This window comes from Macrosteles quadrilineatus, unplaced genomic scaffold (assembly GCF_028750875.1).
Source record: "Macrosteles quadrilineatus isolate MER2022 unplaced genomic scaffold, UCM_ALF_1.0 Scaffold_6__1_contigs__length_79288215, whole genome shotgun sequence".
In the NCBI taxonomy this organism is placed as follows: Eukaryota; Metazoa; Arthropoda; class Insecta; order Hemiptera; family Cicadellidae; genus Macrosteles; species Macrosteles quadrilineatus.
In genome coordinates, this window is record NW_026542599.1 from 61,946,365 (window position 1) to 61,962,859 (window position 16,495).

Sequence of the window (16,495 nt, forward strand, 5' to 3'; positions counted from 1 at the left end):
AGTTGTATTAGTGCTCAAAATGTCCAGAACAATCCTAAAAGTATGTTAAACGAACTTGGAAGCGTAGCGTTATTCGTCAGTTTTGAATAAACAAATATTCTACAACATATCTGTTTAAACAAACAACGTGTTTCAGTTAGGGAACATGAGTGAACATCCCAATGGCATTTAATTCTAAGTAATTGCTCAAGACTTCACTCATTACTCTTCACAGAACACCACTTTGGCTAAATTAGGACGCTTTGAAGTGGTAAAACTATAACTATATATACTGGCAACGACTAACTTGACCATTAGTAAGCATATAACTTCACTATTTTAAAATCGATCTATCAGGTACTAAACTATGGTTTTGAGACAATACCTTTTAATCGTTAACTTATAAACGATTTTACATTTGTTTTTAAAAAGGCAATGGAATGCAAATTAAAATATGTATCTGCAATGCCGGTTATTTGGAAATATACGCAACTACAGTTTAAATTCATTACAGTGTGAATTAGTTTTTTTTTTTTTTTTTTTTTTTTTTTTTAATAAATCGTATACTAAGATAATAAATTAGTATTTAAAAATTTACTAAATTCTTATTACTTCAGCATGAATATGAAATGATCTACAAGTACTATTTATACATTGTCTTGAGGTGTTTTTGAAATTTGAGGAAAAAAAAAAAAAATAATGCTTTTAGTTCAATATGACTAATTCCGTAACTAAAAATGGTGATTACGTAAGGTTTATAATTAGTTCATGTTTGGAAATTAATTAATTAATCAACTTGTCATTTTTCCATTCCATCCTGTACTAATTTCAATGTTAAATTTGTCAAGGGTTTATGTGTCAATCGTATATTGTATTAATAAAAAACATTATTTCAAAAAATCAGTTGAACAGAACGGTAAAGTAACGTTGTTCGTCATAGTGATAGATGTTTTTAGCAAATAAACTACCTAATTTCTGTTGTTTGATTATTCAGTTAGAGAGCTAAATCCCTCAAATAAATAATGTAACACATTAAACGTTGGTAAACCAAATAATCCTCTCTATGATCAGTTATATTTAAAAAATAATGTTTAGTGTTGGAGTATTTTAAGTATTAGGGGTCTTGTTGAACACACTGACCACAACATTAATCATGGCTATTAGATAACTAAACAATTAGATCATTCCAAAGATGCCTCAAAACATCCCAAAGAATTTTAAGTTTGGGTATAGAAATCGTAAAATAATTATCTGATCTTGATTGGAATAAAAGTTTAGGGATAATCAAAGCATCCATCTTTTTTACTTACAGTTCAGTCCAAACGTACATTTTCAACAAATATTACGCATTTTTCAATAGTAAACAATAAACCTATATACTTACAATGTTAAATAATGTGCTAAAATGTCAATTGTCCTTGCGCGAACTGTGTTTAAGGTTTGGTTGTCTATTTTGTTATAATCTACTTAATCATAGTGCATTAGTTGATGAACTCTGTAGCAGGATGTCAGATCTTCATCCTTATAATGTCTCGAAATAGACTGTCGGATATTTGCTTGAATGATTTAGACTACTGTTCTCTTAGAACCCCTAATTGCTCAAAGCATTAGGAATTTCAGAAGATTCATAACATAAAAATTTGTTCGTCTGCTAGCTTAGTTTGGTAACTAATGATGCAAAATGACGAAAAATATAGTTCACCACATGGGCAAAAAGAGTCACTTTAGGTCCTAGTGATGATACTATACTGTATTGTATAGGCCTACTAATCGATATATTATGCTATTTGTAATTTGTAAATTAATGTATCTTTGTCCAAATTAATTAGACTAAACGTCAACCTACAGATCAAATAAAACATATAAACATTACTATAATAAATGTTAAATCTAAATAGTTAGTGAAAGTGTGCGAGAGAGAGAGAGAGGGAGAGAGACATTGCGGCAAAGTTCGTTTTTCACACATGACACGTTCTGGCTGTGAAAATTCACCATCTGGAATTGTGTATAAAGTACGCCATGTTTTTACTGTCTGCACCAATGTTTTCCTTATATTTTGTCGTGGTTATAAGTTTCATCAAAATTAAAAATCTTGAGACATCCTAAGACTGCAACTAACGAACAATTAATTGTAAATGAGCAATTGCAAAGGCCAACCTATTCATTAGTTCAATGCTACCCGTTTTATTTTGTTACATTTAGCTACACATAAGAAGTAAGTATCAAGAGGAATAAAATAAACAGTACACGTTCATAATTTTGTATGTAAATGTAATCAATTTCCGACACAATTAAATCCAAATGCGATTTTACGTTATCAAATTTGTTTCATTGCATAATGCAGTAGGCTATGTTTTCTTTCTTTGTCTTGATCACGCCTTGACGACTACAAGTGTTATATGGCTTAATTATAATGTTCTTATGATTATTTAGTTTTTCTCTGATAATTATATTAACGTAATTATTTATAAGCCTTGTATTTCAATAAAGCGCAAGTCCTTTTATAATGATAGGTTGGTTACCACTTTTTATCACGAAATTGCAATTCATGAACAATCCATGGATTTTTTACAACATAATAAGAAACTGAGGGTTGTTTATAAAAAAACACACACACACACACACACTTATATAATTATATATATATACATATAATATACATATAATATATAATTATATATTATATACATATATATTAGATTTATTTCACATGCATAGATCTAAGCTAAAACTAAATGCAAAAACCATTTTTTTAAATTTAATTTAATCCTGGATAAGTAGGTTAAGAAAGATGCTTAAGTAATTTATAAATAAAAGTGCTATAAACATATTGTAGACAATTTATAAATCTCAATGTTTGAATCCATTTACATCTAAATCAATAGGTGTAGCCTAAACAATGTTGTTTTCTCAGGGACAACAAAAACTTTGAAAATTACACTATTCAAGTCATTAGCACATCTGACAAGAGAGTGTTTGGTCTGTAACAGTGGTGGAGTGGTTAGTGTGTGAAACCCTTTAGTAATTAGCACATATTCCTACTCTGCATCCAAATTATTATTATCCTGAGGACACCCATAACAAATTGATAACACATTTATAGCTATGTACTGTAGGAAAATTATATATAGTAGGTTTTAATAAATAACTTCTTGGTCGGCATCGTACCACTTTTAAAATTACCAGAAAGTACAACACGTATGTAAACAAATACAGTAATATTTGTAATGATATATTTACACTTGCACTGTTGACTTACGAGACGGTAAACACATATGAAAGATAGTATGTGGTGGTCGAATTCAATTGGACACTCCAATCATCATTAGATCTTTAGATAAGTTTTATTGTATATTGAACATTTTAATTCATGAAATTTCAGAAAATATAAATGAATTAGAAGGGTTTATTTCAAATAGAATTTCAACGCACATTTATGTACGAGTATGAAATTCCAGTGATTTAATTTGACTGTGATGACATGTAAAAAAATCTTGTACTACATTTTTTACCTTTTTACATTTCCATTCTGTTATATTTTCTCGTAAGCCAAAATCTATATACTGTATAGAATATGACGTAATTTTTCATTAGGCCTATTAAAAAGATTCATGATCAAAAACACATATATAATTGATTGTTAATAAGGGAAAATATAAAGACCGCTTTTATTTTTACATGTAAGTAGGACTCTAAATACTTATATTTTACCACACTTTTAACACACTTATATTTTACCTTACTTTATAACCATCCCATCTACATAATTAGACAACTCTTAAAACGAGAACACAATAACAACACCGCGCGTGTATTGCTTAACTTCGATAAACAATAAACGGTGTAAATAATTTGATAATAACATTTTTTACTAAGCTTCTTTTAATGGTAGATTTATGTAATCTAAGAAATTATTGCATATATTTTCCACGTGAATAATACACTTTCTGTATTTTAAAATAAAACCAATCAAATGGACTCCTATCGACAATATCAATATTGATGAAAAATTGTATATACTAGTATGAGTTTTGACACATTATAATATTTAAAACGTCATATAACTTATGTATAATAATGACTATCTTATGACTCATTTATATAAAAAATTATCATTTTGAGGTTACCTTAAGAAGTTATTCTAATTTCTATGGCGAATTTATTAATCGTGGCCTCTTTCACTAATATTGCCCAAACCACTATTTAATTTTAATAAAAACGTTTTCATTTTGTTTAACCACCAACAAAATTCTACTGTGAGCATGAAACAGGGAGTAAATGTTTTTGTTTAATTACTATTCTCGGTGTTCATCTCCAGCCTCCAGCCTCAAAACACTTGTTTGGCTACCAATATACAAATTTTTATTTGTTTCTCCACCATGTATACTGTGAATCAAAAGTTTTAATTAATTATTGGTTAATGATTATAACTTATTAGACTATGATAAAATTGTGGATTTTATCACATTTCTCAACAACTATACAAACGATAAACGTCTACAAAATGCTTATTTAGATTTGGCTACTATTAATGTTCGTCAAGGCTCTGTTCTGGTTCCCATAATTGTTATTCATTGTGCTAATGTTATTGGTGGTAGCTGAATGTAATGCTGAATTGCGTATAACACTTCTGTTCTTGTAAAATCTGGCGGAACTAATGATCTTGAGATTTTATTAAATTACATCTTAAAATTCAACATTGTATTAACGCTGGTTTATTACGCATATCATGGCTAGTTATGGCTGTTTCCAACCAAACCTAGTTTATGCTGTAGCCATTTTGGGATATGGAAATTCCCAAACTGAATACATATTCACTCTTAAAAAGCGTTTAGTTAGAATTTTCCTCGGACCGAAAAAAAGACAGTCTTGTATGGAATCCTTTCGCTTATAGACGTGTTTCGGAAACCATTATGCTATTGATCAAAAATGGGCAAGTTATCTCTTAAAAAACCCAACCAATATACTATTCCCAATCTTTCTATTCCAAAGTGAAAAAATACTGTTCTTTAGGAAACATCTGCAATTCTGCTATCAAGATCTACTATTGGTTGCCTAAATATGTAAAGGTTGTTTACTTGGGGATCCTAATTGCCATGAAAAAAAAAATTAGTACGAGGTGTCCGTTTTGTTTGGCCTTGTTTGTATCATATTTGAGTATAATTGTATTGGACTCATGCCAACGTTTAAGCTACGTTTTATAACAATAAAGGGTGCATATGTTAAAAGGTAATTACATTTAATACATAAGGTGTGGTAGGTTTTTTTTAATTGATCAAAATTAATTATGGATAGATGTTCAGCAACTAACAATTTATTTGTAAGTATATAATGTGTAACTAATTATGTGTCTACCTTCAATATTAAATGAATGCATAGCTTAATATACACCTTAAAAACTAGTCCACATTAATATTATATTCAATATTGAATTTCACATAAACCAAATGAAATACAGTATTCGTATTTATCATAGAAGTCTCCAACTGGAGTGTTATTCAAATATGAACCACTGTAATTAGCAACAATATTTAACAAGTTTATTTTTTATATTTCATAACTTGAAAAAAGTAAAACGTTATGATTCACTTAAGGATTTGATTCATTTGTTGGATGATTTAGCTTTCCGATTTATTGGCAGTTTTAGGATATTCGTGTCGTATATTTCACAATGAATAGTAGGCTAAACGGCTAAACGATACGTACGACAAGAAATAATTTAGTGCTTACATTAAAACCTCCGAAAAAATTATAATACCGTAGGTCTAATAGAAAAATCTAGACCCTGGGCCGATTTATTTCTTCGTTTTGCTTCAGAGACAAAAAATACCATCCTTCAAATTCATATATACAGTATATGTGTGTCTATTAGCATGACAACTCGAGTAAACATTTACCAACATTGATGAAAATTAGTACAAAGGTCTAAATCTGCATTTATTCTAACGAGTTCACAAATCAGCATGATTGGACTATGAGAACAGGCTTACGGTGTTTTTATTAGGTAAAACTACTATGAGTTTTTGACCCTCAAAACATAAAATGTCACATCTTCTTAATGAACCATTTATTGCGTTTTAGAACCCAACTAATATAGTACATTGAAGAGACTGTTGTAAAATTTACAATTATGGTGATAATTAAAAAAGTATACATTTAAAATTCCCAACTTATTCTCATGTGAAATAAATAAATAGTAGTTTGCTTGTTTTAATATAATTAAATCAAGTTGGACCAATACATGTTTTAGCTCATAATAAAATCTTATGATTCCGCAACAAAAAACGTATTAATTACTCCTATAATTTTTCCTGTCGTAGCAACGTTTTAAAATAATATAAGAAATAAACCTGACATTTTAAAGGATATATTGTAGTCAAAATCCGATAAGGCAAATGTAAATTTGCTAGGATGCAGGTTCCCTTATGTGGGGGAATTTAAACTTAGGCTTAACTGGTTTTGTATTTTGTTTTTTTTTATTAGTAATACATATTTAAATGTAAACCTTTTGTATAGACTATTTTATGATGTTTTTTCATCCTAAAATTATAAACTAAAATAATCTGCTACAGTATGGAGTAAGGAGCTGTGGATGGAGTGCTGATAACAACATTTAAATACAAACGTATACCTATTGGTTGCTCTATTTAAACATAAAAGTATTTCAATAACTTATTGTCTGCTTATACTTATTTTAACTAAATAGTTTTTTTATCCTAACGCAACATGGCCAATACAGCAAATAATAACAAATATCAATCATACGAACGATAATACATCATTCATATATATTTTGTATGATTACAAAATTATGTAATCCGACTTCTCTATACATATTATCCAGAGGTGAAATTGATAATGAGACGAACAGTATGAATAGAACGCAAGATTATAAAATCCTTCATTTGCCCGCACTCTCCAGGCTCTGTCCACCTCTATAGACTACAGATATTGCTGACGGATTCCACATTCAACCGTAGAACTTGTCCCTCATTAAGGGAGGATATTCACGCTATAATCTCAGTGAGTCTTTTGGTTCCTTCCACCTCAAGAGTCGTTATATTTCAATATCAACGCCGTCAATGTAACAGCGTGTCACCCACTCTGCCTTGAATATAATTTAAAAACTACATATTAAAACTATTATTTATATTTTTTTAAGAAATTTTATTAAAGTACTTTTGAAACCAAAACATTATTGAAAATTATCAAAGGTACCTTCAATCCGTGTAATTTCTTGTTGTGTATGTTGATTGTATATACATTTCGGATTTATTACCCTAAATCCTGGTCTTCTAAAAAGTCAAATATTTTATATTTACAGATCCATCATCAAAGGATGCACACTACAGTTATGTCAATATATTTTATAAAAGACTTGTATACTTATTTGCGTTTAAAGTTATTACAGTTGTATGCCAGCCGGATAAAGACTCGGACTCTTACTATCTATGTAACCTATCGTAACATGTATTGTCTATTATTTGACGAATCTGTTTAAAGAATATATTCTTTTCTTTTTACACGATTTATTTAGGAAGACTTGATGTTGGGTAAATTATCTCGAAAATTATACTTAGTCAGTGTAAAGACTCAAATATAAATTTAAATTAATTAAACTACGTGGTCTAGATTATTTTTTACCTCAGCAATTTTAGAGGCTACAGACAAATACAAATATGTTATTTAATAATGTTATTCAATGTTATATATGGTTTTGTATGTGATGCATTTATACAGGGTGAATTTTAAATGAGTTCCCCCCCTACTTTTTTCTACATTTCTTAAGATATCAACTTCGGACCACGTCAGATCATTGTAGTGTAGTAAGTACTTCATTTTGAATGGATAAACATTTTTGGCCGCCATCTTGGATCCGCCATATTGGATACAAAATTGTTTTTTCAATTTTAAAGGTAGGGTTGTGACCCATTGTTTCAAACTAGAATTTTACGTTGATTACAATGCCGCAATTAGTTTAAAAAAATCTTGATCCGTTTTAAAGTTATGAGGACTTTTTATAACTTTATTTTTAGCCCATATTAACATTGTGCATTTACAAACTAAGACCATAATCTCAAAATAGTGCTAGATAAAGATAAGTATACACCACCATTTATTGTCGACCTATTATCACTTGGTTATGACGGATGTATTTTTTTGGCCGCCATCTTGGATCTGCCATTTTGAAATGTGATAAATAAATTTAAATATGAAGGTGGTGTTGTGACCCATCATTTCAGACTACTTTTTTATGCTGAATTCAATGCCACAATTCGTTTTTGTTTCTCAGGCTTTCAGGAAAAACAAATATGAAAATGCAAAACGGATTGCGGCATTAAATTCAGCATAAAAAATTAGTCTGAAATGATGGGTCACAACACCACCTTCATATTCAAATTAATTTTCACATTTCAAAATGGCAGATCCAAGATGGCGGCCAAAAAAATACATCCGTCATAACCAAGTGATAATAGGTCGACAATAAATGGTGGTGTATACTTATCTTTATCTAGCACTATTTTGAGATTATGGTCTTAGTTTGTAAATGCACAATGTTAAAATGGGCTAGAAATAAAGTTATAAAAAGTCCTCATAACTTTAGAACGGATCAAGATTTTTTAAAACTAATTGTGGCATTGTAATCAGCGTAAAATTCTAGTTTGAAACAATGGGTCACAACCCTACCTTTACATTTGAAAAACCAATTTTTCTATCCAATATGGCGGATCCAAGATGGTGGCCAAAAATGTTTATCCAGTCAAAATGAAGTACTTACTACACTACAATGATCTGACGTGGAGTTGATATCTTATGAAATGTAGAAAAAAGTAGGGGGGGGAACTCATTTAAAATTCACCCTGTATATTTAAGACTATAAATGGAGGAAAATATCCATTTAACCAAAATCTTTCTTGAAAAATAAAAGTGTAATAATTCTATCGTAATTTTATTTACAATGGTAACTTACCCTACTTTACTTTATCTTTACTTTTACTAAATACTTAAAAAAGGACATAATGCTTAGCATTTTCATTAATTTCTATAATATTACAAATTAACTTTGCAAAATCAATGTAAATATTCTTTTCGTTTAGTTAAAAAAATCGTATTTTATCTTTACGTGTTGTTTTATACACATATAATCACATTAAACCAAAAGACATTACTACTCTTAGTTATTGCATTGAAATTCTTAATAATGATTCATGACTTTTAGTATATAGCATTTAAACACAAAATGTGTTAAGCAGAATACATTTAAAGATATATGCATGCTATCCCTACCTCTGTCTTGTTCAGTGTCAACTTTAATTTCCTGGAATATCGCAAATCCTGTGATAATATTTCCTTTGTTTTCAATATCCTTTGTCACCTTTCGTCGATGAATTCCAATTTCACACTTTATATTTATAAGGATGATCTGTTATGTTTCCTTATAAGTAAAACATCGAGTTTGGTAGGTACACTGCACTGGTTGAATGATTATATTTTCAACGTGAATTCATTATTTGTCAAATTTAATAGTTATATTCACTTTTGGTAAACTTTAAAATGGTATACTGTCATAGTAAAAAGGTATACACAACCATGGATAATTTTTTTGTAGTATGCCACAAACAACGGACTTAAACTCAACATTGACAAAACACAATCAATGATTGTTGGCTACCCCAGACTATTGACTAAAATCTACTTACTCACTGCACCACGACTTAACTTTGACGGAAAGGGTCTCACATACTGTGACAAAGTGAAAAACTTAGGACTCCTAATGAACAAACATATGAACGACCGACCAAGCGAATTCCACTTGCAACGGGGTCTTTGGAGCTATTCACACCATCAAACGTTCTCAAAGAATACCTTCCACTGACGTTGAAAATAATTCGTAAAATATTTTAAAACTAATATTACCCTTTTTAATCATAAACTGAAAATTCTAATCACCATTGAAAAGTACAAATCAGCTATAGCTATACTTTTACTGACTACTATCGTTATGCATGGTTTTTATTTTTTTTTTTAAGCCTAATTTTGAAATTAGCTTTTAATCATTCTTATTGATTTGCCCAAACCACATCTCAAACTTCAGGAGCAAGTATTTTTCGTAGTTTTTCTTTTAGTATAATTAATTGTGAACTATTATTTAAATTTAAAACATTTGTCTTTATAAGCCATAACATAAAAATATATGTAGAATCATTTACGATCGTTAGACATAGACGGTTCTGGTTCATGAATAAACTTCAAAGTTGTCAAATAGTTTGAAATTGATTACATTATTATTAGTAGATCAAGTACTGATAACAATACACAACGCAGATCATTACATTACTTCCTCTAGGTGGTTGATTTACAATAGGACTTAAGATTTATATTAATTTATTAAGACGACACTGGCCTAAACTAATTTTTAAAGTGCAAAGTTTTATAAAAAAAAGTGGTATTGAATTAATTAAATACACGTTTTTTTCGATTATTTATGTGTTTCACAATGCAAATATTTACTAAAAATGGTCACACTTAACGTTATTGTTGTCATTTCAAAGTTCCCTTTTTGCATTTAAAACCGTAAATTTTAGTGTTAACATTTTTAAAATGTATCACTTCATATATCGAGTGAATTTTAAGGAAGATAGTATATACGATTATATCATATCCATGAATACCAGCAAGAAAAACACCTTCCTTTAAAACCTACGTCATTCCATAGGTCCTTTGAAAACGGTAAATGTATTTTCAAGAGTTTTTTAAGATAAGATAATATAACGTATAAAACTATAATTTCAACAGCAAACCGTAAATACAATGGGTATAAAGTGACGCATGCATCACGGGAATAGTGGATATTAGGAAAGATATTCAACGTTCAAAGTCTTTGCAATCCAATGAAGCGGTGAAAATATTCATAACTTCGACCCAAGCTTCTGGGTTAATTAAGAAAGGTCTTTGAAGTGTGGCTTACAGAAGAGAAATGCTGCTGCCCTTTTGCAAGCCTTCCGTAAAGAACTGGTGAAAAAGGGTTAGCCTTTTTTTCAATTTTGCAGCTCAAACCCTCATAATATTTTCACCTTGGTTATTTGTACGCTTTTAAAAGTTCTAAGAGTTTTCAATGCGCTGTGATTTTTCAAAGCAAAATTAAATAATATGTTTTAATACTAACAAGCCCTACTTCAACACCTTTGCTTTCAAATTAAATTCTTTAAATACATATATTGTATCTTATTTTACCTATATTTAAATACTTTCTTAAGCCAAGTGGGATAGTTAAATTTTCCTAAACATTATAAAACTATGTATTTATATGTTTAGGATTATACCCTGACATCTTTAAACAACCGTTCGTTAAGGTGTCGTGATATTGTTTACTTATCTTCTAATAAGACTTGAAAATATCTTTCAGGAGTAATACAAACTATTTGATGTACTGTTTGTAAAATTATTAATAATACATACTTTGCTGATTATGAAACTACTATGCTACATTATAGCAACATTTTAACATTTAATGGCTACCATTGTTAAAATGAGTAATATTAAACTACCATTTAAAATATATTTACATGGCTTTGTTCACAATACATACCGATGACATACTGATTTTATACGTAGGAATGGACATACCTTTTAAACCTTAGAAAATTTTTTCTTTTAGTTATATTTTTTTACCTTTACACCTACTTGCAACGTTTAAAAGGTTATACGAAAAAATGATATATGGTACATAACTGAAATTTAAATTTTCAGAAAATGCCAACATGAATATTGGAAATCAGAAAACGATTTCGATGCATGCCAAGAGCCACCCTGCCGGGCCTGGTAGGGGGTAGACCTCGACATTGTGACTTTGGATGCCTGCGGTGTACCGGTTTTATTTTTCTTCTTTAAAATATACATCAGCACTCTTTCCAATCTACGCTTACATTACGTATTTAATTGAAATAAAATAGATGAATAATTAATTACAGTGTTGGAAGTGTCAAAAAATAACCAGGTCATTCAATAAACACACGAAAAGATTTATAATTTAATATATATTTGACGTCGTATTTTATTTAGCAAGGATGCTAACTGTTTAAATGATTTCTTAGTGCCATTCTAAGATTTTTAAAAGATTAAATCTTTTTCTTAGTTAGCTGGTTCTATACACCATCTTATAAACATCCTTCATAACTACATCTTGAAGTTAATAAAAAATCTATACAAGTAAACACTTTTTGCGATTGGCATAGTTTTAACCATATTCTAGACGAGCCTTAACAGAATAAAAAAACATCTTTCCTATAGTTTACATTTTAATTTATCTTTAAAAATAAGAAACTTCTTCTGATAATACATCTCAAACAGACTGTCTAAAGAGTTCCCAAGCCATTATATAGTAACACATAAATATACAATTTGGAAATTATAAATTATTTTTGCGGAGAATTTGGTTTTATTTTTCATTGAAAGACTTTTTTGAGTTCAAGCCAAGAGGACAAAAGACTGTTATAAATACTCTGACAACTTCTAAATAACCCTTCATTAAGAAGGAATTATAGTGTCGTAATTAGACATTAGCTCGTCTTTCTTCTGTTTCAAAGGTTTCGTCAACATGTTTCTTGGAATTTTACGATTTTCTAGTAAACAAAACCCGTAATTACAAAACCTTTATAAGGAAAATTTTAGAATTTCGTCAGACAATAATGCCATATACAATGAGATTATTGGAACCTTATCAACTCAATGTTTTTGAACGATATTTGAAACTGAAATGGTAAATAAAATGTGGTGTATCTAAGGCCCATATTTGGTACATCGGTGTTTTTAATTAATCACTAAAGAGTATTTTTCCATTTGAAACGCATTTTGTATACAAGTTTGATAATATTAATATTTTCAGATTATAGATTTTAACTGATACAATAAAGCAATATTGACTTGAGTATTTAATTCAGTGGTTACTACACTGTTTTTAATCGTGAGCATAATAAGCTTCTGTATTACGAAATTTCATAGCTTTACATTTAAAAAAATCACCAATAAATACAATGAAGATTTAAAAATGTATGTGTTCCATTGCAATATTTGATACTATACACATCAATGTGAAAAGAGCATATCAAATTGCGAATTTATAGTTAATATTCATTTATTTCATACAAAACTAATTCAATATGCACCAAATCAGAATATCAATATTCTTGTGAGCATGTTCCGATCCGCTACTCTAGGAGAGGAGTTAGTTGTTGCAAAGTTAGTAGTTAACCGTGGGTAAAGGCAGACTCTTCATTGATGCCTAAGGCAGACTTTGATCCTAAGGAAATTAACTTCCTCTATTGATTTCCTTAGGGAGACTAACTCGCTGTTCTTGAATAAAATACCCTTTACAAAGTAAAACACTTGGAGAGTTTTCCATATCAAAGGGCACGACCTTCAAAGAATATCTGGGTTGATATTGTAAAGAAATCTACTTAACTTTATCTGAAATCGTTTCTAGATTAATACCATATTTTTGTTTTCAGATAAAAAGTATAATTATTTTTTTATTGAAATTAAAAAAAGATTTGGTTGTAAATAAATGTATACTGAACAAGGTAATGATACTCTCTGAAAGGATAATTTATAAAACTATTTCTTACAACATTATCTATTTTGAACCCTAAAATTGCCAAAATTTTACTTTCCCTTTTTTATAATCATATTGTTTTTCAATACAGTTAAAACTAAGCGTAATACAAGGTACGCACAAACTTGTACTATCGAATTTCCGTGTTTATCGATAAAAAATAATCTGTGGTATTATTTGAAGAGATGATTTAAATTCATTGCACATCATAGTATTTTAAGAAACAAAAGTATATTATTCGTTTCTTGGTAATTACTCTATTCTTGGTTTCATAAAAAGTTTGTACTATAGCGATGTTGCGTTCACATATTTATGTAGGTGTTTAAAGTGTTGCGGAAGGGAAATCCTTTTTTACTTGAACTTTGCATTTTAAATAACTATGACATAAAAACAAATCGTTCCAAAGCCCATGCGATAAACTTGAAAACGTGCTTCACTATCTTTTTCTAACTATAGTGAATTATTTCAAGTATAATGTACAACATATATTCATCTAAAAGTTAAAAGTCTTGTCACATAAAAAAGTTAGAGAAGTAAACGTAGAAAACTAAATCATGTTATTTCACCGTTCGCATTCTAATCGGCAGAGTGTTAAATAAAAAATGCCAATTTTATCAATACTTCATTAAGAATCTTTCAAAACCCTCGTCATCGAATACTTAGTAATTGTCTGTTGCTTGGGACTTAGTAAACGCTTTCTTAACCGGCCGGAAACTGTTACCATACGAAGGTTCAAAAGGTATTCATGCTGATTCTTATCTAACTACCATATAAAATAAAAGAAGCACACATGAAACACAATAATCTTTTTTTAAGAATATCTTAGCCTTTTTCGACTTTCCGCAAACAAATTAAGAGGTAACTGATCCTGCTCTAGGAAAATAGTTATCTACAGAGTCGGTGTAATGGATTACCTTGATTACAGTACCAAACAAACAATTATCTAAGGTCCTGAATTAATTTCCTTTCTGGTTTCTTAATTCCACGGCTACCCAGTAATTATATTTTCATAAAAAAGTTTAAACAAGTTTAAATGAAACAAAACATAGATTTGTGATCTTACCTTGACACATGAGACTGAGTACGTAGATGACACATATAGCCAGACAGTAAGGTGCTGTACAGGACTCCATGTTACACTATAACACTCACACACGCACGTGAACGAGAGTGCGCAGGGGCGCGGTGATGGTGTCGACAGTGCGGGTGGTACTGGCGTTCCGACGCGCTGCTCACCGCCCCCCCCGCCCCCGACCACCACAGGCCGTCTCTAGCTGCCCCCGTGAACCGCCCCTGTGTTATCAAAGGTGTTAAAGTTAAGGCTGCAGCAAGTCTCACCACTGAGCATCGTCTAATATACAGGGATTGTAAGAATGTGTTACTAGCCAAGTGGATATAGTGTCTAGGAATTTGATGAGAGAGGGACGGGGATTCGGGCCATATACGTAAAAGTTAGAGGTTTTGATCATTTATACTTGCCACCGTTGTTCATTTAAAGTTCCACTGATAAGACACTATCAAACAAAACTGTAAATATGTATTGAACGTTACCAATTATCAATCATTGGAATAGGGACGCCACACAGGTATAGTAAAATAAAAGTTAGTAGACACACTTACAAAGGGATAATGTCCGATCCTCTTAAATTGTTGGGGATATGTCTGAATCTGAAGAGTCCTATTCTCAAAAAAGTTTGATTTGAGGCACAAATATTCAATCAGTATTGATAGACATTACTCTAGCAACATGCACTTTGCTGAACACTGGAGGGGTTCCATACGTCGGTTGTCTAGTGCCTATAAGACGCTTTAGGTTTAATTATCAAGCAAACAATTTAATAATAGTATTATCAAGGCGAATAACCATAGGAAATGCTTCCACAAATGTCCATAACGGATAGTCTATGATGATAACGGATTTCAGTAAAATTGCCTCAAATATTCACATATACCTACAATATTATCTTCTTAACTTATTTTGTCTGGTGCTAACTGAGTTATTGTAAGTTGCCTTCAACCACTATATCAGTTCTTCGGATCAATCAGTCATGTATAAACGCATGTTGTCATCTGTTATGTTTGTATTTTATACTTCCTTCATTACAAAATTTTACAAAAGGAATTATTAAAATAGTTATTCTTTTTTCACCGCTTTCAACAACGGTTGTACTTGACATGATAAGTTTTAGATGTTTGATTTAATTTTAAAGTGAAATTAGCTATTTACTATCCCAATTTTATTATAAACCGGTAATTAGATCTTTTAATAAGTGCAAATACGAAAAGTCTGATTCTTGAGTTAAAATAAATAAATAATTACAATGAATAGGTGAATAATAATCATCGGTAGATAATCAAATAATATTATTTTGCTTATAAAGTAACGAGACAAATAAAAATATAGAATAGCTTTCAAAAGAATATTTATGACTAAAGGAACCTTTGGATAAACCCAAATTGTAAAACTTAACATGATGTCCTGTGGTGGATCGATCCTTCTTTACGAGGTCGGATTTTGCTGAATGATAAACTGCAAGACGATCTTATGTGGTCATAAACTTGATAGCATGACACCACCATAATTTGGTTTACGATATACAACCTATTACGTTTAAGTCGGGATTACAAGTATCGGGATATACTGGACTAAGTCTAGTACATTTTGGATGACAATAATTACTTTTAAATATATAAATTTGTTTCTTATAAAATGTTGAATATCCCTAAATTTTATTTATTTAATTTAACGTTTGATTTTATAGGAAATTATAAACAATGTTCCTTATTTGCAAAACCATAAATTACCCAAGAGATATTTCCCAATTGCACTTACGTTTTAAAAGGTAAAACTCAATCATTGTTTGTAATAATATAACAGTTTTTTTCTTTAGAAATATATACTTG

At 30.0% G+C, this 16,495-nt stretch overlaps 1 protein-coding gene across 1 annotated transcript in view; it reads right to left on the reverse strand.

Annotated features, from left to right (window-relative positions):
- LOC128997203 (lachesin-like) overlaps positions 1–14,775 on the reverse strand; it is a 255,507-nt gene extending 240,732 nt beyond the window's left edge. Inside the window, exon 1 of the mRNA XM_054422806.1 lies at positions 14,655–14,775. Coding sequence (XP_054278781.1) covers positions 14,655–14,724 — 70 coding nt within the window. The 5' untranslated portion in view covers positions 14,725–14,775. The remainder of the gene's footprint in view (positions 1–14,654) is intronic.
- Positions 14,776–16,495: the final 1,720 nt, after the last annotated feature.